General features: G+C 43.3%; 1 protein-coding gene across 3 annotated transcripts in view; it reads left to right on the forward strand.

Annotated features, from left to right (window-relative positions):
- The window catches only part of PTGFRN (prostaglandin F2 receptor inhibitor), a 107,937-nt gene that overhangs the window by 37,453 nt on the left and 45,286 nt on the right, over window positions 1–25,198 (forward strand). For all 3 annotated transcript variants that reach the window (XM_081950384.1, XM_081950386.1, XM_081950385.1), the window contains exons 4-5: window positions 2,174–2,557; window positions 10,738–11,163. In XM_081950384.1, coding sequence (XP_081806510.1) covers window positions 2,174–2,557; window positions 10,738–11,163 — 810 coding nt within the window. The remainder of the gene's footprint in view (window positions 1–2,173; window positions 2,558–10,737; window positions 11,164–25,198) is intronic.

Below are 25,198 nucleotides of genomic sequence, written 5' to 3' on the forward strand. Positions count from 1 at the left end.
ATTGTCCTAGTGACTGCTAAATTAGATTTTTATATTTTTGTACAGAGGAATATATAAGAAAAGAATATAAGGAAATAATTACAGATTGTAATTGTTATTAAATAGTGGAACAGCATGGATGCTCTATCATGGGAGGATTTTAATCCACGGCGGAGGATTCTTGCCTTGGGCAGGGGCTGGACTAGCAGATCTCCAAGGTCCTCTTCCAACTCTAGGTTTATAAAATTCTTTGAATTGGTATGGCAGAACTTCAAAATGTTGTGTTTGAACTTTATTCTATTTTTATCAAAATAAGCTACCTAAGATTTCAATTGAGATCAACTTTTTCATATTTTAAAGCTGAAGGAGAATAATCACTGAAGCTTACTAGGGTTTATGACTTCATACTAAAAGAGTTCAGGTTGCCTGTTTTTATGTTATATTTCACTGGCAAATGTATTTTACCTAATCAGACATTTTGTGATTAACTGATATGACTGTTGGATTTTTAATTATTTTGGGTGATGTTTACTACAGTGATATTTTAGTGATATCTTTACATTTTACAATTTTAACTTTTGATTTTATACTGAATTTCTTAATTTAAGCATTGTTTTTGGTCAGGACATGAGTGTATACATCACTGTAGTATTATTACTGCTGTAATAAATATAGTTTTCTATTATTCATATATCAACTCATAGAATAACAGGCAAGTATCAATTTTGAGGTGACTATTAAACAAGTTGGTTTCTTGACAAATCAGATTATGACATATTTGGACATATGCACATAAAACTATTGTAATATTTTAAATATAACAGAACATTTATAATCTGAAGTATAGGTTTGATTTAACAATGTTTGCAAAATTTGCATTGCCTTTTTGAGCTTTTTCAGGTGCCTGCAAAAGTTTTAGATACGCTGATAAAATTAAATGTTTCTTGAATTACTGAATGAATAGAAATTGATACAACTTCTGCATGGTACAAAGGCAAACACAACATTTTTTATGCAACCTGGAATGCATGCTTAATATTTGTATGCAGTTTATTTACAGATTAAAACCAAAACAAAGAATATAACAGGTGCAAAATCTTGAACAATTTTGTAGAAATAACAATTGCATGCACACTATGTTTGAACCTCTCAGATTTTCAATAATATTCACATCTGAGGACTATCCTTTATTTTATGTCGGTATTTTATGGTTGATTTTAGATTGTTGTTTTATGCAATAGTAAACCACTTTTCGGTGTTAATTTTTTCATTGATTGAGGAATGTCAGGTTCTAAAATATGTTGGTATTTAATTGAATCAGTTTAATCATTTCTATCTACACAATATTTCATCAATTGTAAAACCAACCTCTCATGGTTAACAGTTGGCAAGGTGGCTCTTTAGTATTTTATCCTCCCCCCCCACATGAATTTCTTGTGGTTATGGTAATCACGTTTTGTTTTATCAGACTGTTTCAGGGTCATTGAAAATTGAATACTCTAAACAAATTACTTTTGTTATGAAGCTAGAGGAAAGGTTTCCTTCTGATATTTCTCCTTTGTGGGTTATCGTTGTATAAGCTAGGCTGTATGGTGGTCCCATACTCCAGTGTCAGCTGTCCTTTTCGGCAATCTATTTGCAGTGACATGTATGTTCCATTTTGTTGATCTGGCCAGTTTTGGAGAAGTTCAAGAAGAGATTTTTCTTGGTTTTCAAGCACCGTATTTGCGTATGTCAAACATCAAAGGAGACTTGTGAAAAAGTGACTGAATTTACAGTATGTAATTTAATAAAGTATCTGCTGATGAAAAGACATCTAACAAGTAGCTTATATTTAAAATGTCTTTAAGGTGGATTACTTTTGTATTTCAGCTGAAAAATATTTATGCCTGGAGTATCAGAGCATAAGAGAAAAAATGGTGGCATTAATTGCAAGAAAACTGAAGCTGTAATGTATATTTGCATAGACTTATTATACAAATAGAAACCAGTTGAACTTGATAGATTAGTGCTTTAACTGTGTTACTCAGCAATACACATGTTTGCCCATGAATACTAATGTATATGCATCCAATTATATGCACTTGTACAAGTTGACAGGGACACAATTAGTGAACTACAAGTCAAGTAACACTTGGAAGTTAACAATAATCCTTGATCTTGTTTCCTTCATCTCCTGCTCCCAATTCTGCAGCTTTAGATGTGTTCATCACCAGAAGCAATATATCTGTGATGGAACGAGAATCCCTTGAACTTACCTGCAACATCACAACAGACAGAAGTGGTATTTTCCAAACAGAAATCACATGGTACTTCAATGAATCTCCAGATGGCACCATGGCAGAGGCTCAGGTTTTGCTGAATACTGATCGTGATTTAGTAATTAGTGACTCCACCTTTAACAGCCCCAGCCATGTAGATCGAAGTAATTACAACCTGTTGATGCGTGATGTAGGCACTGAAAACTCTGGTTACTACTACTGTCAAGCAGCTCTGTGGGTGCCACAACACAATGGCAGCTGGCACAAGGTAGCAGAGAAGATATCAGTACCAGTCACTGTGGAAGTGGTAACATTAGGTGAGTAATTGGATATGAAGGTAAACTAACTTTTGAATTAAGCCAAGTTACTGGTGGTTATGTGGGCATTTCTGTGCAGTTTTCTTGCCATTTGCAACTTCTGTGGGAAATTATGCCCCGGTTATTACTTGATTTTGATGAGAGTGAAACATTTGAAGGCATCAGCTGGGCCAACCATTAAGCTACAATAATGGTAATTTCTTTTTTATGTTTCACAATTTAAAAAAGAGAGAGGCCATTCAGTGGTGACAATATTTTTCCTAAGATTTAGACTGAAAAAAGATTGTTCATTTCAAAAATATGAATATTTTTACAAATATTTGGAGATAAATACATTTGCTTTGCTTGTATTTGATTGGTTATGTCTATTTTAATTAGGTATTGGGTTTTTTAAATGAACGTTATGAGGAATTATGGGTTTTGGTGCATTATGGTTTTCTATTTTGATCTTGAGAACTGCAAAGAGATATAAGTTGGGAGATGTTAGATGGGAGATTTAAAAATAATCAATTGTAATAATGTTTTAAAGTACTGAATTTTCCTATCAGTTCATGTTTACTTAAGCAACACTTAAGCATTGCTATGATATAGAAAGCAGAACATACAAACATCTAAATTACATTTTCACTGTTTCACAGATCAGATCTCAACTGGTTCAGACAGTTGTTTGTCTTGAAATTTTCCTCCTAACTTGCTTATTTTATCTTTAGATAATGAAACATAGTGTAAGAAGAAATAGATATTATTTTTCAAATTTATGCTTCAATTAATGTTTTCATCTTAGAATGAAATTGCAACATTTTAATGCAAATAAAAATGCAAATAAAAATGCCAAAATAAACTAGCATTATAATACAATAATATATTATAATGTATATAATAGGTTGATGATTAGTAAAACAAAAATGAGTTAAACAACTATCAGCTATTTAAATTCTATTTCTGTCTTTTTTTCTTTCCTTAATATATGTTGTTTTCCAGTGGGGGAGAGGGAGTGGTCACGTGGGGGTATTCTCAAAGCCTGATTGGTCCAAAGACTGAGAGCAAACTTCTTAAATACTCCTGCCTTCCATTCCTGCCCAGTTTCCTCTCAGTCTCTTGGTCCAAGCACTGTTGAGAATTATTGTCTCTAGGTAGTGGCAGGTTTAGATTTTTCTCTTTTCCCTTTCTATTCAATCTGGTCTCGACTTTGGCTGAATTGGGCATTTTAAAGTTCCCTTAAATTTTAAATTGCAGCTGCGGCCCAAGGGACAGTCCTTCTGCCTTGGGCAGTGGGGGAGGGCCCTGTGGGGCCTCCACTCTTCCCCCTGCGGGCGCGGAGCCTTAGCCCTATCCCCAGGTGTGTGGGGGTACCAGCTCCGATCCAGCTGCGGGTGCGGTGTCGCTCTTCGGAGCAGGAGAAGGGTGTCGGCACCACGAGGCTCTCTCGAGCCGACGGAGCGGCCACCGCTTGATTCGGTGGCTGCTGCGTGCTTCGGCATTTCTTTCACTCTTAACAAGACCGGAGGCGTGAGGGGGGAGTGCGCGCTGGTTAGCCGTGAGGCCCCCTGCGCCGCGCGGCCGTTTTCTCAGCGTGAGAGGCCACGTGAAGCGGTTTCGGCCTCCTTCAGATCTGCGCCGGCGGCCATTTTAACTACACCACGTGTGCGAGGCCTGCATCGGCCTGCTTGCAATTGTGGAGGCCCAGACCGAGGCCTTTCGGTTTGATCATCCTCCCGTGCCATCCCAGGCCCAGGTTCCGGTGGGGCCTACAGAGGCCTGAACTTCTTCCACGCTCCAGGACACGTGAGTGGGGCTATGGTGGAGGGCGCAGAGATCCCCCAGGGCCAGGCTGAAGGCCCGGTGAGGGGGGAAGAGGGCCTGGGGCAGGGGTTTCACGTTGCCCCAGTAAGACCTGTGGAGGCCAGGAGGCATAGGGCCCTGGAAAAGACCTTCGCCAGGGCCGAAAGGCAGGTCAGGTCTGCAGGGCCTGCTTCTACCAGCAGGTCCAGGTCTGCTATCAGGCCACCTTCAGAGCAGTCTTCTCCTCGGGGTTTCAGCCCCTCGTCTCATTCAGCCTTCCCTGACAGGTCCCGCGGTTATTACGGGCAGAGAGAGTCCCCCTCCCCTTCTCCTTCAATGTCTCTGGGTTTGGCTAGGGGGAAACAGGAGGATCCCTTGGAGGGGACATCCAGGGGACATTGTGGTTCGCACAGGTTTGGCACCTCAGGCCCCTGGCTCTCCTCATAGGGATATGGAGGATTTGGAAAGTCCCGGAAAGTATCAAAAGACTTATTTCTGCAGCCATCTCATGAGGCATTGTCCAGTGGAACAGGAGCTCCCACTCCTCTAGGTATCAAGGCGGTACGGGCCGTCACCAGTATAGAGCGTCCTCTCCATCCATGGTTAGTGAGGCCTTGGCCTTAGGTGAGGAAAATCTCCAGGATGTGGGTTTCTCGGAGGATGAGGACGCAGTCCCCCTGATCCTCCTCTTTCTTCGGGCCTTTTTCCTCCAGCTATGTTCAAGGTCCTTCTGAACAAGGCGAGGAAAACCACCAAGGTGGGCAAAGGGGATCCCACGGTACCCCCACCTAGGGACACAGACATGGCCATGTTTTCGAACACAGCTACGAACAAGGAGGAGATTCCGGCCCCGCCCTTATTCATGGAGGTCTTGACCAACCAATGGGCCCATCCCTCTAACTTTTATAACCCCGGCAGTAACGACCGCCGTTTCTACAATGTGGAGCAGACCTTTGCCCAGGCCAATCAATTGCCCTCTATTAACACACCGGTGGTTACTCTAGTCTCCTCTTCCCCCGTGGTGTCCAGGGATGCGGCGGACAAGTTAAAACCTGAAGATAAGTGCGCAGAGCTTACCTTAAGGAAAATTTTCAATGCCATGGCCTGGGCCATAAAGTCCGCCGTGGCCGCCTCGTATTTCAACCGTGCTACGGTCATGTGGTTGTGCCAGCTTCAGGATCGTGTCCCGATCCAGGACGAACGGTTGCACCAGGACCTGACTAAGATTATTGCTGCATCCCAATTCTCCGCTGATGCGACTCTGGACACGGTTAAGTTTGCGTCCAATGCCTTAGCCACCCATGTTACTTCCCGCCACCTCTTGTGGCTCCGTAACTGGCAGATGGATAACAAGGCCAAGTGGAATCTGGCGGCGGCACCCTTTAAGGGTCTGAATCTTTTTGGGGAGGCCCTTGATCCTATTCTAGTCGAGAACAAAGACAAGAAAAAAGTTCTCCCGTCCAATTCTAAGAAATCCAAGCCTCGGGATCAACCCTATCATAGGCAATCTTATATGGGTTCTGACTTTGACCATCAGCAGCATCTCTCTTCTTTCAGATCAGACAGGCAGTTTTCTCGGTCGTCCTACCAGGACCCGAGCTGGTACCAGCAGCAGTCCCGGCGGCCCTTTCGAGGCAGCGGCGGTCGCCCCTTCCGCGGAGGGAAGTGACTCGAACCTGAGTCGTCCCATAGGCGGCCGCCTGTCCCTCTATGCAGATCAATGGGACTGGATCACGTCAGACCCATGGGTCAGGTCCACGGTTCGTCTAGGCCTCAGGTTAGAATTTCTCTCCATCCACCCGGACCTCTTCAGGGCGTTCCTTCCGTCGCGGAGTCTGGAGCGCTGCCGTTTGATGGATCAGACTATCCTTCATCTGCTCGACATTCGGGCGGTGGAGACCGTTCCCTACGCAGAACGGGGCCAGGGCCACTACTCAAATCTGTTTGTGGTTCCGAAGAGCTCGGGGGGCTGGAGGGCCATTCTGGACCTCAAGCAACTGAACCGCTATCTGGTGTACAGGCACTTCAATATGTCCTCCCTCAAGTCTATCCTTCAGGGCATCCAGAGGGGGGAATCTCTTGGCATTGATAGACTTGATAGAGGCCTATCTACATATCCCAATTCTCCCATCTCACCGCAGGTTTCTGAGGTTCTCACACGGGGACTGCCATTACCAATACAGGGCACCCTTCGGATTAGTCTCGGCCCCTCGGATATTTACGAAGGTGCTGGTGGCATTGGCCGCTCACCTACGATCCATCCCGGTGAGACTCCAATGCTACCTAGATGATGTCCTAGTCCAGGCGGGTTCACTGCCTCAGGCAGTCTCGGGCCTACGTCTCACTATTCGGAGTCTTCAATCTCTGGGGTTCTCCATGAACTTCCCCAAGAGCCACCTCTCCCCTTCCACTTGCATACTTCACCTGAGGATGGTCCGTCGGGGTTGGTCCGGCTCTCCCAGGACCACCAAGCAAGTCTATGACAGCTGGCAGAAAATGTGCACAAAAGTCGGTTAGTTTCTGTCTTCACGTTATCTCAGTTGCTTGGCAAGATGGTGTCCTGTATAGGGATTGTTCCGTGGGCCAGGCTCCATCTTCACCCATTACAGTGAGAGCTCATTCCATTCCAAAGGGGACGGCTGAGCAACTCTCTTCGGACCCTGCGACCTTCGGCGGGGGTCCGGGCCTCCCTCAGATGGTGGATCTCCCCGGCCATTCAAAGGGGTTGTTCCTTCTGGGAACTGGAAAGGGTGACCGTGACCACGGATGCGAGCTTTTTCGGTTGGGAGGGCCTGGTGGGTTCACGGCTGGCCCAGGGCAGGTGGACGACTTCAGACCTCCGGCACAATATAAATTGGTTGGAACTGAAGGCGGCGCGCCTAGCCCTACAACATTTCCAGACATCCATGGAGGGCCATTATGTACTCCTCCTGATGGACAACGTGGCCACCAAGGCCCACATAAACCATCAGGGGGGGACTCATTCCCGAGCCCTATGGTTGGAGGCTCTGAGACCCTGGTGTCGGAGCACATCTCCGGCCTGGCAAATCACCAGGCGGACTTCTTGAGCCGGGCGACCCTGGACAATGGCGAGTGGCAGCTCCATCCATCCTTGTTTCAGGAGATCTGTCGGAGGTTTGGCACTCCACTGGTGGATCTCTTCGCCACCCCGGCAAATGCACAGCTGCCACGTTTCTTCACCCGGTTCCAATCCCGGTCGGCACGGATGCCCTCAGGAGCTGGTGGCCGGCGGGCCTTCTCTACGCCTTCCCCCCATTCCCCTGATTCCAGGGACCCTCAGGAAAGTGATAGTGAAGAAGGCGCTAGTCATAGTGGTGGCCCCCTATTGGCCCAGGAGGCCGTGGTTCGCGGATCTAGTTCAGCTATCTGCGGCCCGTGGAAGATTCCTCAGGAAGAAGTGGTCTTGCGGCAGGTGGTCCTGCTTCACCTGGAGTCCCATTGGCTCCATCTGGCCATCTGACTCTTGAACGGCGACTCCTGAGGGCAGCTAGCCTGTCCTCCGGCGTCATCCGCACCATCGAGACTTCTAGGCGCCCGTCAACAAGCATGATTTACAACTTCACCTGGTCGGCTTTCGTCAAGTGGTGCACCCCGCTTGGTGTTTCCTCTGAAGGGGCGACTGTTCCCAATGTCCTGGACTTTCTGCAGAAGGGACTAGAAGGGGGTTTGGCAGTAAACACCCTGCGCAGACAAGTGGCGGCTCTGTCTTCAGTCTTGGGGGGTGGGGGTTCTTCCTCCTCTCTCAGATTCCACTGATCAAGTGTTTTCTAAAAGGGGCGGCTAATCTCAGGCCTACCCCCATTCATAGGTTCTCTACTTGGGATTTGCCCCCAGTACTCCGGGCATTGACGGGTGCCCCGTTCCTGTCTCTCTGGTCCATTCATCTGAGGCTTTTGTCCCTTAAGGTGGTCTTTCTAGTGGCGATTACCTCGGCCCGGCGTATTCAGAGCTAGGCACCCTTTCATCCAAGGTTGACCTTTGCCATTTTCACCAGGATAGGGTTGTTCTTCGTCTTGACCCTACTTTTCTCCCGAAGGTGAATACCCCTTTTCACAGGGCGCAGGAGGTCATCCTGCCTGACTTTTGTCCGGACCTATCCTGTGATAGGGAGAGGCTCTGGCACTGTTTGGACGTGTGTCGCGCCCTGTGCATTTATCTCCGTAGGACCGTGGGGATTCGCAAGTTGGAGGCATTATTTGTCTCCCTCCAACCCGGGACATTGGGGGCCAAGTGTCATCGGCGACCATTGGCCATTGGCTATGGCAGGCTATCGTGGAGGCCTATGGGGTGGCGGGTCATCCCGTCCCCAGGGGGATAACTGCCCATTCCACTAGGAGTGCCGTGACCATGGTGGCATGGGCCACTAGGACTCCATTTGAGGACATTTGTCGGGCAGCGACTTGGGCGTCTCTGACGCCTTTCTTCTGGCATTACCGTCTGGATTCGTTTGCCTCGGCGGAGGCATCGTTTGGTCGGAGGGTTCTGCAGAGAGTTGTGGCGGATTCTCCCCTTGGGCTGTAGTTGTTGTTTATTCCCTCCCTGGGACCGAGCTTGGGTATGTCCCACACGTGACCACTCCCTCTCCCCAACTGGAAAAAGAATGTTGGTCTTACCTGAATGTGTCTTTTCAGGGGGGGAGAGGGAGTGATCACGACCCACCCTGGTTATGTGGGGTGGGCCCAAGGGAGGGCCGGGTTTTTTCCCCCCGGGGTTATGTTTGTGTTGTTACAGTTCTGTCGTTCGCCTTTGAAGAAACTGGGCAGGAATGAAAGGCAGGAGTATTTAAGAAGTTTGCTCTCAGTCTTTGGACCAATCAGGCTTTGAGAATACCCACACGTGACCACTCCCTCTCCCCCCCTGAAAAGACACGTTCAGGTAAGACCAACATTCTTTTTCTTATACTTCTTTAATTGTAAGCTTTCTAGAATCACTGTGTAGTCAGGTGACCTTGAAACTGAAATTATAAATAAAATTTGAAAAAGATCCATAAATGAAAATGACCCAATACCCTCCTTTTTATGTAAATGGAGGTAAAAGAACAAATTAGTTTTCTCCTAAGGCATATTTCACAACTAAATACAAGAGAACTAGAGGTTGTAATATGAAGACTGTAAATTCTTAAAACAGAGGGAGATCACTGTCCTGCTGATAGTTGGAGAAATAGGGTGTTTCGGGCAACAATTGTCTGCATTTTAGTGCAAAGAAAAAGAGCAACTTTCTCTGGAAGTCCGCTGGCTTTTGTGCAGCACAGAGGAAAGATGGACCATTTCTTGTGTGCTGCTGGCTAATCCTGCATGCCAGGCTAGGCAGATTTAAAGAAGGAAGAACAACTGTTTTCCAATAAAGTTCCATTTCTGATATTATTTTGTAGTCTCCCTACTCTCAAGTTGGCTTAAATAGAAGACTTCTATTCTGCTTTTGAAAAGTTGCCCATAGCCAGTGGGAGCTTCTGCTTCTTTATATTACAATTATTACTTGGGTTTAGGTGAAGGTAAAGGATAAAGCTATTTTTAATGACCTTGTATTGCCTGGGGGAATAAAGTGGGAGAGGATTCTCATCATCAGAGATACATAAATTGTGTCCAAATTTCATCAGCAGCCTCCTGCTCTTTCTTGATAGAAGTTTGAGAGCTTGGCAGGGTATTAATTCATTGAACTGTCAGCAAGGCTGTTCTTTGACAGTTGACAGAGTGCAGGAATGAGGCTTATCCAGCAAGCTTTTATTCCTTCCTTCTAAATCCTCAGTCAGAGAGTCAGTGTCAAGAGCAGAGCTGGAATACAATTCTCAAAGTCAAATTTTACCTAGCAATCCACTTCTATAGACCTTGCAAATATTTGTGGAGTTGGCTAAAACTTCATTTCCCTAGAACTTTTTCTTATTCTTATCAGAGCAGAAAGCAGTCATTCATGTGATCAAAATTCATATGCTTGGCAACTGGTTCATAGTTATGACCATTGCTGTGAGCCAAGATCACCTTTTGCAACCTTTTGACAAGCAAAGTCAATGGGGAAGCGAGATTCACTTAACAACTGAGTTACTAACTTATTAACTGCAATGATTTACTTAACAACTGTGACAAAGGTAAAAGGGGGCAGAACTCACTTAACAAATGCCTCACTTAACAACAGAAATGTTGGTCCCAGTTGTGGTCCTAAGTCAAGGACTAGCTGTAATTCCATGAAGAATCAGACATACTTAGCTGATTGTACAATCCAAATCCTTGGATTGGTGAAACACAACTGGTGAAGTACTAAAGAAGCTTTGCAATTTAAAATCATGATGTATCTGAAAATATAATCTATATTCTGTATTGGTTCTGTTTCATACTTTTAATGGTTACCTTGGCTTTCTTTCTATTTTCCTAAAACCTACATAGAACCAAATTACTATGTGTTTTTGAATGCTTCTAAAACACCCCTGTTTGCTGAGGATCCCACGGAGCTTGAATGTAGGATCATGGAGGTACAGAACACCGAGACAAATGTTCATTTCACTGTGTCCTGGTACTATAGGATGCCCACACGCAGTGATGAAGTGGTAGAATATGAACTTCTGGCCACTATGGATGCAGACTGGACACTGGTCCTTGGGGAGAAAAGCAAACAACGTGCTCAGAATGGGGAAATAATTTTCTCTAAACCAAAGGTAGACACCTTCCGCTTACGAATCCAATGGACTTCTGAAACAGACAGAGGAGAATATTATTGTGTAATTTCATCATGGAGCAGACAGCGCAACAACAGCTGGATAAAGCTCAAGGATGTGGCTTCTATGCCTATAAACATTTTATGGTCTACACAAGGTAGGATTTCTCAATTCTGACTTTAAATGTGTGGGTTAGGGTTGGTGCTAATTGAGATTATTCAATGGCTTTATAGGTATTTCCAAAAGAAAAAAAAGGTTTTTGATAAGTTGTACATGCATTTCCCACAGCCAACTTTGAAATGAAGAAAGCAAAATAACCAAATGTACAAATGACCAGCCGGATGACATTTATTATGAATAATAAATAGTTACCAGTATAAGGTTAAGATACTTTTATTAGGAGAGGAAATATATGTATTGCAAGTTTTGTTTCTTTAAACATCTTGCCAAGAAGCAGCCTGAAGTATAACTAAGGAGAATGTGTACTCGAATGGCCTTGAGGTAATTCTTGTGTCCTTAGTGTAACAAAGAATGGGACAAGACAATAAAGCATGTTTTTTTTAGATATCAAAAGACATGACTCATTCAGAAGGCATAGGAGGAAGCTTTGTAGCTTTTTAAACACTGACAAAATAGTGATAATCTAAACTCTTGTTGATAACGTTTTTTAAAAAATTATAATGTATCCAGTTGTAATTCTCTGAGATCTCTCAAGACTCTCAACTGTTTTGCTTCAAAAGACTAATACGGACATTTGCATTCAACTTTTAAAACATTAAATTTGATGATTTAAATTGTGAAAAATCTGAAAGTGAAGGTTTAAATTTAAGAACTAGAATAGATTTAATTTTGTTGCACACTCTTGAAAAGACTTGAGAAATAAAATTCCTTTGCCTAGCACCAAAATTATAACTTAGCCCCTGTTATGTGATTGGCCTTATTTCAGCTGATCTGATAAAATGTTAACTGAGTTAACTGAAAAAAGCTCTAATGTTTTTCCAGGTAGTCTTGTTGAATATACAACTTACAAACCATTTTTTTCCTTCAGATTAGTTGCAGTCTTCTCATAAAAAAATCAAAAGACTATATTTTTATTCAATAGTCTCTGATTTCCCTCTGTAAGCACCTATGCCAGTGATGGCGAACCTATGGCACTTGTGCCACAAGTGGCACGCGGAGCCATTTGTCAGGGCACGCGAAATGCTGCCATGTCAGCTGTTTGCTCGGAGGGTGGTTTTAAGCGTTCCGAAGGCTTCAGGGACCGTCTGGAGGCTTCCCTGACGCCTTTGGAGCGCTTAAAACGACCTTCCGAGCTCGGAGGATCCTTTGGAGCGCTCCAAAGGCTTCAGGGACCATCCGGACGGTCCCTGAAGCCTTCAGAATGCTTAAAACGACCCTCCGAGCAACCCGGACATCACTTCCGGTTTGCTCAGAGGGTGGTTTTAAGCATTCCGAAGGCTTCAGGGAAGCCTCCGGACGGTCCCTGAAGCCTCCGGAGGGCCTCCAGGGGGTGGGGGAGGCTCTTTTCACCCTCCCCAGGCTCCTATAAAGCCTCTGGAGTCTGGGGAGGGTGAAAAAAGCATGTAAAAATGTGGGGGGTCACGCATTGTGCGCGCATGTGCACTGGGGGGTCACGCGTTGCATTATGGGTGCAGCACGCTCGCACACGACCCCTCTGCGCTCCCCCACTTGTGGCATGCGAGCCAAAAAAGGTTCGCCATCGCTGACCTATGCTAATAACATAAGGATTAAGACTTTAAGAGAGTTGACACTAAATCAGTGCTTCTCAATTATTTTCTGTCATGCCCCGCCTAGGAAGAAGAAAACATTTCGCGCCCCCCCCCGCGCGACTGTAAATAGTATAATTTGTCTATAAAATTGTTATAAGTACACCTCTGCATAACATAGCACACCGGTCTTTCCTCGTCTCCCACCGTAGTCACATGCTTTCTTTCCTCTTCCCCTCTTACTTGTCTATCCTTCCTTCCACCCTCCCTTCCTCCTTCCCTTCCTTCCTGCCTCCCTTCCAGTTCCCTCCTTCCTCTTTCCCCCTGCCTGCCTGCCTTCTTTCCTCTTTCCCTATCCTCCTATCCTTCCTTTCTCCCTCCCTCCTTCCCTGCCTCCCTTCCAGTTCATTCATCCTCCTTCCTTCTGCCTCCTTCCTGCCTGCTTGCCTTCTTTCCTCCCTCTTGCTTGTCTATCCTTCCTTCCACCCTCCCTTCCTCCTTCCCTTCCTTCCTGCCTCCCTTCCAGTTCCCTCCTTCCTCTTTCCCCCTGCCTGCCTGCCTTCTTTCCTCTTTCCCTATCCTCCTATCCTTCCTTTCTCCCTCCCTCCTTCCCTGCCTCCCTTCCAGTTCCATTCTTCCCTCCTTCCTTCTGCCTCCTTCCTGCCTGCTTGTCTTCTTTCCTCTTTCCCTCTTGCTTGTCTATCCTTCCTTCCACCCTCCCTTCCTCCTTCCCTTCCTTCCTGCCTCCCTTCCAGTTCCCTCCTTCCTCTTTCCCCCTGCCTGCCTGCCTGCCTTCTTTCCCCTTTCCCTATCCTCCTATCCTTCCTTTCTCCCTCCCTCCTTCCCTGCCTCCCTTCCAGTTCCATTCTTCCCTCCTTCCTTCTGCCTCCTTCCTGCCTGCTTGCCTTCTTTCCTCTTTCCCTCTTGCTTGTCTATCCTTCCTTCCACCCTCCCTTCCTCCTTCCCTTCCTTCCTGCCTCCCTTCCAGTTCCCTCCTTCCTCTTTCCCCCTGCCTGCCTGCCTTCTTTCCTCTTTCCCTATCCTCCTATCCTTCCTTTCTCCCTCCCTCCTTCCCTGCCTCCCTTCCAGTTCCATTCTTCCCTCCTTCCTTCTGCCTCCTTCCTGCCTGCTTGCCTTCTTTCCTCTTTCCCTCTTGCTTGTCTATCCTTACTCCCTCCTCCCTTTCTTCCCTCCCTCCCTGCCAGCAGCTCCTCCAGCATCCCAGCTGGAAGCAGCAGCACAACAGTCGCCATTACCAGGGGCGAAGGGGTGGCGGTGGCAAGATCGGGCGACCGCCGCCCCTTTGTCCCTTCCCCAACAGCGGCTGTTGCGCTTCCGCTTCCAGACGGAATGCTGGTGGGGAGGCGAGCTACCTGCATAAAGACGCCGCCGAGGGCATGGCAGAATATATCCCGGCTTGAAGTGGCAGCTCTGGGGACTGCTCAGAGACTCATCAGAGCCGCGGGCTGGAGCTGTGCAAAAAGTCTGCTTGGGCTGGGGGGGTGGGGGGTGGAAGCCTGGGACAGCCATGCTTCCCTCCCTCCCACCCCCGCCCGAGCAAGCTTCTTGCACAGCTCCAGCCCGCGGCTCCAATGAAAATCCACAGTCCGAAGTGCTGCCACTTCCAGGCGGGATATATTATGCCTCGCCCACGCCGCCGCCGCCGTTGCACCCAGATGGAAAGGGAGCCTTCGCGCCCCCCTTTACGGAGCCTCGCGCGCCCCCAGGGGGGCGCGCCCCACTATTTGAGAACCGCTGCACTAAATTAAACAATATAATCAATTTAAAGCAGTTCAAATTTTAATGCATTTGGATAGTCAGCAACTGAAAAGAAGATGTGGATATTTCTTTATTCAAATGAATAGTTCTACATGTATTGATTTGAAAATATTCTAGAGCTCCCTGATCTACCAGTTCCTTGTTTTTTGCTGCAATTCTTGGCTCCACTTTTGCGGAGATGCTATCAGTCCACTATTCTTCCTCTCTAAGCCTAGTGTTAAAAAGCTGAGCAGATTTATTTTATTGTCCTCTGTGGTGTAGTTGAAACTTCAGAGAAACCAGTATTGTCTTTTGCAATGTTTTTGACAATTTAGAACTTAGATTGTTGAATTTTCTCACTGGAGAGAATTCCTGATTCATCTCACTTCAAGGCATCTGGCTTTGATCAACTTACGGCAGTATATTTCCTTAGTATGTTAGTTTATTTTCCTTAACAGAGAATAAAGCATGATCATTTTTCAGTTCAGCTGAGTGGCCATGCAATCAGACAACACACACAAGTATGTTTCACAAGTATGAATTAAGAGCATATATAATGCTAGCAATGTACATTTCTTCTTCTATAGATTGAGCATGAGGAACCTTTTTAAACTAGAACCTAAAGCAGTGATTGAGATCCATTGCTCCTTATTCCTAGTATTTTGATAATCAATGGTAGTGAGAATCTCTGCCTAATCATTTTGAAAATACCTATGGAGATTTGGAGAGTGAAAACAGTTATAGTGTAGAAAGCGACTAATTTCAAAAGTTGCATATTATCCATTTCACGTACTGCATCCAGGTTTTAGATGTACATAAATTAACTTAATCACTTGTTTGTCATTAATTGATAATAAAAATTGTTTTTGAGGGGTTTGATATAGCTTTCAAAGCTGTTAGACGTCCCAATTTGTGTTCTTCTGACAGGAAATAAAAATAGTAACCTAATAACCAGAAAAGTACAAGAAATGTTATGGTCCTTTCATTGAGCTCTGCATACTTTCCAATCCTCATTGGTGTTTTTCTCTTTTCCATGACATTGGCTATATGTGTGCTGGACGAAGCTGGAGCTTCATTCATGGGGTCCTTATGGGAAAAAGATTGTCTTTCTTAGTTAGAAACAGCCTTATCATATGTTAGTTGGTTTTTAGCAGTGGAAGATGCTAAGGCTCCCTTTGTGGAAGGGAGTTTTTTCTCTCTCTCTAGTAAATCATGAATGTTTAGAATGTAGCATTCTAGAACACCGTGACTGATTTTAGCTGTTTTAACAGTCTACTGTACTTTGATATTTATCAGAATCCAGTAATCAGAATCTTTTAAAAAGACACACAGGAAAATCAACAGATCTAAGTCCAAGAATATCAATTCCATTCAGTCTCGGTATCTATAATTTCTACTTTCAGGGGTATTTATTAAACAGTTTTGTTGATAAACAACAGTCTTCTCTAATTCTCCAAGTATATCCAGATATGCTTTCCATCTGCCTTTGTTTTTAGACTAAGGGTGGGCAGAGATAGATCAATAACTAATGGTAAATTCCTATTTAATGCCTGACTAACAATGGTTCATAAAAATAGGAGCTTTCATACTGGATTCTGTTGTGTTTCTATGGCACAGGCAACCATCCATATGTCCCAGTTTGTCATCTCGCTCTTTGAGTAAGGAGTTTTACCTCAATTTTTCAAAAGAATAGGTTGTCCCAATTTTGAAATGCAGTTTTTCAGTAAAATATGCCTTTTTATTTTTTCCAATCATATCACTTTGGATTGTGCATCACATCTTAAGAGTAAGCCTGAGGCAAGGACTGAATTATTATTGCTCTTACAATGTATTTTGAGAGTTTTCCCCCCCTGAAAAAGTGGAATAAGAATAGCTAATAGTGTTTAATAAGAGGTCAGAGCAGTTGTATTTAGAGCGCAATAAAATTTGAAAAGGAAAAGAAAAACAACAGTTTATAACTACATTTCTGGTTTTTAGTAATTACCCATTACCCAAAAATAGAAGATTAGGATAAAGCTGTGCATCACAAATTATTTTTGGATGTATATTGTTCTGAAGCAGCAGCTGAGTGGTATATTTCCTGTTACATAGTAATTCAAAACATGCTGAAAGTATTGCAATGTATTCGTATATCCAAGTGCACATAGCAATCCAATGTAAAACAAAATATTTATTGACACTTGGACATTTAAATTCTCCCTCCCCCCACCTTTCTCCTGGTATGTGCCTTAGAAATTCTCCAACAGAATAATTACAATAGGGAGGATCCTTGCTTTTTATAGAAAATGCTGATCTTTCAGTTATTTTTTGCCATTGGCATCAACCAGGTGGTAGAAGTCCAGTGACATGAAAAGAGGTGGTAGGGAGAAGACATACTGTATGAAAGGATCTGAGATTTCCCTCCATTAGCCTATCTCAACTTGTTATTAACTGGAAAATTATTGGGCAAAGCCAGTATCATAACCTAATATACACTACTGACTTTTCTTGGGCAAGTGGACTAAGTGAAGTTTCCCAACAGTCCATGATGGAAGCCTCTTATCTAATCTGTCTTGTATGATTCAAGCTCTGGTAAACAAAGCAGGGATAGGTTCCAGTATAGGCTCAAGACAACTGTATGTTGCTTCCTTTGAGGCTTTAACATGCAAACACAGTACTGTTGTTTTGTAATGCAATTTCAAGGAACTCTTTCTTTTGAAGCTTTACACAAAGAAAGTGCTTTTCTTTTGGAGGTTAGGAATGTTCACCTACTCTGTCCTCTATGAAAATTTCCAGGTGCTAAGAAATATCCCAGATTAATCACAGCAGTAGAAAACGCATGACTAGCCCAGGTACTTCTCAATTTAGGACTACAGTTGAACCCAGAATATAAATTGTAAGATTGTAAAGAACCTAAATCTCAATTACATGAGTGAGAGATACTGCAACAGCTGTAACTTTGGGCACTGGTCAGTAAGTTCCTTTGTTCACTGCTATTGTAATTTTGAATGGTCATTGAAAAAAATGGCTGTTAAATGAGGGCTACCTGTACTGCTCTTTTACTGCATTACACTCCTAATTAAAAAAGTACTGTTTAACACAGTGATACACATGTTTTTTAAATTTATAAAAATTACTAAAGTAATTAAATTGGAGTACCCTGAATCTCCCTGAATATTCCAGGATTTGAAGGAATTTCCCTGAATTGCAGTACCAGTAATCTGAAGTATGCCACCCCTATTATAATTCTTCCCCAAAAATTTTTTGCCACAGAGCTCAAGTTTGATTCACTGTCTAAATATCTATCTGACAAGCATTGATATCTTCTCTTGTCTCCTGTTGATATTCATGTATAGTAGTGTATGGTAGTTTTATCTCTGAAGCCTAAAGAGTCAAATGCTGAATGATTTCTGTATATAATTTAAATGATTAAATTTGAGGTGTTTGCTAGAATACTTCACTGTAGAAATCACTGTGCGCTTATAGTATAGATGATAATACAAAACCTCAGAGTTTGTGACACAAAGGGAGAAACTTGATCTCAGTTAGTTTTTTCATCTATAAGAACATATAACACTTCTTTATATCCAGAAGCTAAATATTTGAAGAAAAGACTTCAGCGCCTGGGTGGTATTGCTAGAAAAGGACAACATGTTGTACCCACAAGTTCTACAATGTGAGAAAGTGCATAGTGCCCAAACACGGGGCATTAATAAATTAATTCTTAAATTCGAAGTTATGTAATAGTACTTAACGGTTTTAGGATTCTCCTCTCCTTTGCTTAACATTGTCTTTTATAAACATGCATGTTTCAGTAGCAATTCCTCAATATGTCATGTTGTAAAGTGATTACAGGCAATCTAATCTGAACCAGTTACATTATCTGTGCTTTCAGAGAATACATTGAGAATCCTGAAGAAACTGAGAGAGTGGGTCTTAATGTTTAAAAAGACTTAAAGGCAGCTAGTTAAAATGCAAATCTTGACTAAACTATTCCCATTTAATCTGAAGATTTGCATCTCGAATGAACTAATTCTGACACTTATCTGATTTTATGCTTCAGTGCAGGCTTTTAAACACATTAGCAATAGTAGTTGAATTTTTGAGACATTGCATGGGGCTATCTGCCTGGTTGTATTCAGAATGACTGTAAAAGGATGACCAAAATCACAATCTGCAAGCTTTTGAGTTCCTCAGATTTTTTATGAGAAATTGGGGACAAGAAAGAAACAAAAAAAAAATCTAACAACCTAAGTTATGTAGAACTCAGTGGTGGGTTTCAAAATTTTTTGGAATCTCTTCTGTAGGTGTGGCCTGCTTTGTGGGAGTGGCTTGCCGGCCATGTAATCGAGTGGGAGTGGATTGCCAGCCATGTGACCGGGTGGGAGTGGCTTGGCAGTCATGTGACTGTGTGGGAGTGGCCAAGACGATGTCACTGAATTCTTTGCCCCAATGGATGATCTACAAAAAGAAGATATAAAAAAGGAAATTTATTATTTTGTGCACTTACTACTTAAATAAGATTAAAATAAGTACACAAAACAATAAAAGAGCTACTTACAGAAGGTAAGTAGCTTACTACTTACCACTTGTATTTCAAAGGGAATACAATACATACTTAATTTTACACATGTTAACAGCTGCTGGAATTGTGTTTGCACAACAGTGGAAAAAACAAAGATATGAAAATGAATAAATATTAGAATGTGCAGGAATGAATAAATTGACAATTAAAATCAAGAAGGCTTCGAATACTTTTTCACGTGGGATTTGTTTTATCAATTGCTAACTAACAGAAACAGCAATTAGAACTCTAAAAGTCTGAAAGAAAACACCAACTATGTAAGGAAAGGTCACTAAAATGTATAAGGAAATATTATTAGTATGATCATTATTAATGTGTAGATAACTGCAGACATTACACACCCACACACACAAAGTATGACAGTGCCAGGAAAACACCAAAAATAACAATTTCCCCCCAAAAGACTGCAGTTGAAACCAGTTTTTTCCCTAACCCTAAGAACAGGAAAGACAAAGCCACTGGAATAAAAACCATCAAGGCATTGTGGGAAATTATAAAGGACAGTGCCAGGAAGCTCACAGAACCAGCAACCACCACACAATTACCTAAACAACCAGGTATCACACACAAACACACAAAATCTGGCAAAGCTGCCTTGTACCAACCTGGCCTGCCCATAGAAAAGCAGCCACCTTGAGATACATAAACCATGCACCAACCTGTACACTTAAAAGCAACATATTGCATCACAAATAAAACATTTGCAAAAAGGAATAACATTTCTTGTAATAAACATTCTATAAACAATAAATAAATAAAAATTCCCTAAAAATAATTTTAAAATATATATTCTACATACAATAAAATAAAACCATTAAAATATTCTATACATAATAAATTAAAATAAAACCATTAAAACATTCTATACACAATAAATTAGAACAAAACCATTAAAATATTCTATACACAATAAATAAAATTTGAGATTGTGGAGATGTAATTCTGAGGCCGGTCATTGTGGAAGGTCCTGATGAGTTCGTGATGACCACGAGGCAGGAGGCATATAAATTTAATAAATGAAGAAATAAGTGCCCTGTGGTCTCGATGGTTTGCTTGCAGATGTTTTATTGTCATTGGAGTGAGATACCTAGCTGGGTCATGAAATGTCTGCAAGAAAACTACAAAGCTCAGAAAACACCAAGGACCCCGCTGTCGTCTCCCCCCCACTCATCTTCCTCCTCTCAATATATCCCACTCTTTCTAGCACTGATGATGATGATAATACCTGGTTTGGGTAATGAAACATCTGCAAGAAAACAAGCAAGCTCAGAGAGCACCCAGGACCTCTCATTGCAACCTCATTACAAAATACCGCCCGTCTCTCTGTGCTCAGAAAAGGAAGCCCGGGTACGTCCTTTGCTAGCAGGCAGGTTCTAGGACACCTGCCGCCACCAAAGCACCTTCCCGGAGTTGCTTTTCTGAGCACGGGGAGACGGACGGCGCAAAATACCGCCTGGCTCCCCGTGCTCAGAAAAGGAAGCCCTGGTAAGTCCTTTGCTAGCAGGCAGGTTTAGGACTCCTGCCACCACCAAAGCACCTTCCCAGAGTTGCTTTTCTGAGCACGGGGAGACGGACGGCGCAAAATACCGCCCAGCTCCCGTGCTCAGAAAAGGAAGCCCGGGTACGTCCTTTGCTAGCAGGCAGGTTTTAGGATGCCTGCCGCCACCAAAGTCCCATTAAAAGCTCCATATTGTTTTCATACTGTTTAAGGAGAGCACAATCCTTTTTAGAGTTAAGAGGCCTTAATCTGAAACTCAGGGGCTTCTCAATCATATGGTCTATCTTGCTAGAACAGGGATCCTCAAACTTTCTGAACAGGGGGCCGATTCACGGTCCCTCACACTGGGAAGGCCGGACCAGTTGGGTGGGCATGGCTAGCTGGTCATGTGACCAGGTGGGCGTTGCCAATTTAGCAGTCCATTTTGCCATTGTCCTTGCTGTATTTGCACAACCCAAGGAATCTATTTATTTAAGACACCCCCCCCCCAAGGGAAAAAGAGCACAAACTTTCTTGCCACTTGCCTAACTTCGTTCCAACAGCAGCTTCAGGCTCCTTAAAGAAGGCCATTAAAAAAGAATAAAACAAAGGATTTCCTTCAAAATAACTCCTAATCATATGTTTCAGATGACCACACAATAAACCAGACTGAGAACTGCACCAATTAAGACTGCAACTAAACCCCCCATGATGCGCATTGAGAGATATTGGAACAGAGGTGAGTTCCTACTGGTTCAGACCAGTTCGGCCGAGTAGGTAGTAACTCGGCTTGCCATGCCCCTGAACTGTTTCGCTCCACGGCGCCATAGGCGCTGGCATCTTGATTTTTGCTTCTGTGCATGTGCAGAAGCCTTTTTTAGGACTGTGCATGTGCGCATAGCACACATCCAGTACACACTCATGCACGCCACGTCCCTGAGCAAACTGGCAGTAGCAGCAGCCAGAACCCATCTCTGCATTGGAAGCAGGCAGAAGAACGCAAGACTCAACACACACACATACACACCCTCCAATGGTGAATTAAGAAGTCCCTCAGACTGTTGGAGGCCATTTGAAAATAGTTTGGAAAAAAATGAACAAATTTCTATGAACACTGCACTATCTTCATTTGTAGTGCAAAAAAACATGAAATAATACAATATTTAAAATGAAGAACAATTTTAACCAACACATACTACTAATTCAATGGGAAATGTGGGCCTGCTTATTTGAGATTACATGGCTAAAGGTCTTTTAAGCCTGGAGGAGAATTCACAAACTGATTTGCTTTTTGCCACATTTGTGCATCTGTATATTCACACATGAATATCTACCCAAATTATTTAACAACCAATTTGGTGGATGTACGTACTTTATATATGGGAAGTATCAAAGCAGTGGGTGAATTCTCCTTCAGGCATTATATTGCGGTTGCATTTGAATTAGTGTTAGCCAACTTTAGCTGATTTTGAAAAAGCTTGGAGCCATGGAGACATGTCCCCCATCCATCCACCCGTTTTTAAAGGGCTATTTTTCACATGGATGTGAAAAACATCTGAATGGCTACTTTTAAAGATTTTTAATGACTTTTAAAGACCTTTAACACACTACTTTACAAGCTGGCAGCTGCTTTGCAAGTTGGCACCATTCCCTCTCCTACTCACTCACTGGCCCTGAATCACATGGCTGTTTGATACCATCTGAAAGGCTGTTTTTAAAAACTTTTAAAGACTTTTAAAAGCACTACTTTACAAGCTGGCAGCTGCTTTTCATCCCACCACTCCATGGGCCGGATACCTTGCATTGGTGGGCCGTAGTTTGAGGATGCCTCTGGTCAGTGACGTGCGGTGAGGTTTATGACTGGTGAGGCACTGAAACAGTGCTGGGTTTCAAATATTTTTAGAGTAGTGGACTTCAACTCCCAGAATTCCACAGCCAGGCATGCTCAGTTCCAATTTAAAGCGACAGCATTTGTTTTTCTCCTTTGCTCCTTCTTTCTTTTTCTTTTTCTTCTTTCCCTCCTTCCTCCCTCTCTCCCTTCCTCCCCCTCTCTCAAACACACACACACACACACACACACACACAGAAGTTGGATTGAACTATCTCTCCTACCCCTTCCCTCTCTCACTCACTCTCAAACAAACCCCCACACACACAAAAGTTGGATTGGATATCTTTTCCAGTGGTTTGAAAGCAGCTCCTCTGCCATCCCCCCCCCATTCCCCATGCTGCCTTTCCCAAACACCTCCCCCATTGGAAATGCAGCCTGCTGTCTGGGTGGGAAATGCCTGGAACACAATAAAGCCCACCCACCACCTCCTGCTGGCAGGCTGGAGTTAGAGGAGAGGCAGAGAAGCCGGAGGGGAGCCGATCTGAGCCTTCCAAAAGAAAGAGGCTGGGGGGAAGTGTGTGTACTACAGCATGGCTCTTTGCCTGGCTTCCTGCCTCCTCCTGTGGTCTCCTCAGTGCTCGCTTGTGCTCTCCCTCCCCAAGTGTAGTTTGATTGCAGGCGGAGCCACGTTGCCTTTTCAAACTTGTAATCAGTGAAGCTGGGCTAGATTTTTATATAGTTTTATCCAGCTGTGTGTGTGTGAGAGAGAAATGAATGGGGGCCTGGGGAGGAAGTCACTACACTTGGGGAGGGAGAGCACCAGTGAGGAGACCACAGGAGGAGGCAGGAAGCCAGGCAAAGAGCCATGCTGTAGCACACACACTGGCCCCACAACGTGGCTCTGCCTGCAATCAAACTACTCTTGGGGAGGGAGAGCACAAGCGAGCCAGGGTCCTTCCCTCCAGCCTTTGCCCAAAGCCCTGCACAACACCAGGAGGATGAAGTTTGAATTCCTCCCCCTCCCTCCAACCACACGTACCTTTTCCAGCTTTTTTTAACAGTTAAGCAGAGTCATCCACGGTGAGGCAGTAACTAGCTCAGCTTTTTCCTTTTACTTTTTTTTTCATGATGAGAGTGGCGAGGCTGTGCCTCACTTGCCTCACCTGACTGCACATCACTGCCTCTGGTAGAACCTAGCCTAAACTTGTGTCACTCTATCCATACCCTAACAGAACTTTGATCACATGTCCTGCTCAGCCCAAGATGGCACTGTAAACTGGTAATCCACTGTTAAAAGATGGATTCTCTTTCTGAATTAACTTGGTTTCATGTAACGTTGTACAACAGATTACTCAAGGCTTAACTTCTCTATTACTGATGTGGTACTGCCAGTCAGGAAAGAGAATCATTTCCATTTTCTTCCTGTCTTAGCAGATGGTCCAGAAGAGTGGCATGATCTAAGATAGTGAGGTCTGCTAAGAGATCTAATAGGAAGAAGAGACTGGGCAAACCTTGGAGTAAGCTTGTAGCTGTATTAAAACTGAGGAATGTGTAGTTACCAAAAAGCTAAAGAAACACAAACACACCAGGTGTTGAGATTAAATGACAGTTATAGGATTTGGAAAGAATGAACTTTACCCCCTTGTTTTTATATGGATGTGATAATTGTGTTATGTTTTATTCTTGTTTGACATATAAGTGAATAGACATAAAAATACATACATACATACATACATACATACATACATACATTTATTAAAGTTTTTTTCAGGATAGTGTAGGATAAAGAATAGTAGAGCTATTTGGTTAAGTTAAAGCTGATTAAATACTTTACATGAATAATAATTAAGAAGCAATGATTAAAGGAAAGGAAAAAAGCATAATCAGTAGCAAGTTAGATGGATTCAATTATAGTATTGATGGTACACAGTTGGAAGCCTTGAAAAACTAAATTAGTACAGATTGTCCTGGAGAAAATCTATGTCAGCACCAACTTGATGGATAATGACCATTGGCAGAAGTAAAGGTTCTTGAGACACTGACCTGCTTTGCAGGTGAGAAAGTTTTATGACTTTATGATTGGAAGCACTTTTTAAATTTAGTTTAGCCAAATTTACGAATGCCCTCGTGTTAAGAGTAAAACTTGACATGAAAAATATTTGCACATATTTGCATGTCCTGTGAGCAGCTCTATAATCTAATCAATTGAGAATTTTGGCTCTGACCTCCTTTAAAGTACTTCAAAGCATTATTCAAATTCTTATCAGTCCTGCAAGCTTTAAGCTCTGCTGTGTTTTCAGAATAATGAATGAGTCAAGATGTCAAGATGATATGAGCAGGGAGGCACCAATATAAGCTGCTTTGCGGTGTGATCTGGTTGTTTTCTTTTCTTCTTTTTTAAAACAAAACATTGAATTTTTATTTAAACATGTTATTTTTATTAGCCAACCTGAGCTCTTATGAAGAAAAAGTTTGTTTTTTTCTCATAAGAGTGCAAGTTAATAAAAATAAAGTATTTTTTTTAAGGGAGAAGAATATTTCAAGCTGTATTTAGTCTTAATAAGCCAGAATTGCTTTTTGCATTTTGTTTTGAAGCTTTAAGCTTGTTAAAAATGGTTTTCCATATGTGAAAAATACAACCTGGTTTGGATAAACGAAATTAAAAATTAGATTAAATTTAAATGTTTCTGATCCTTCCTACATGAAGGGAAGTGAACATTGTATATTGCAGTGAGGGCGAACCTATGGCACGCGTGCCACAGGTGGCACGCGGAGCCATTTGTCAGGGCACGCGAGGCGCTGCCCTGTCAGCTGAGTTCACCTTTTTAAAAGCCA

The sequence above is a fragment of the Natrix helvetica genome (assembly GCF_964273705.1).
Source record: "Natrix helvetica genome assembly, chromosome: 4".
NCBI lineage: Eukaryota > Metazoa > Chordata > Lepidosauria > Squamata > Natricidae > Natrix > Natrix helvetica.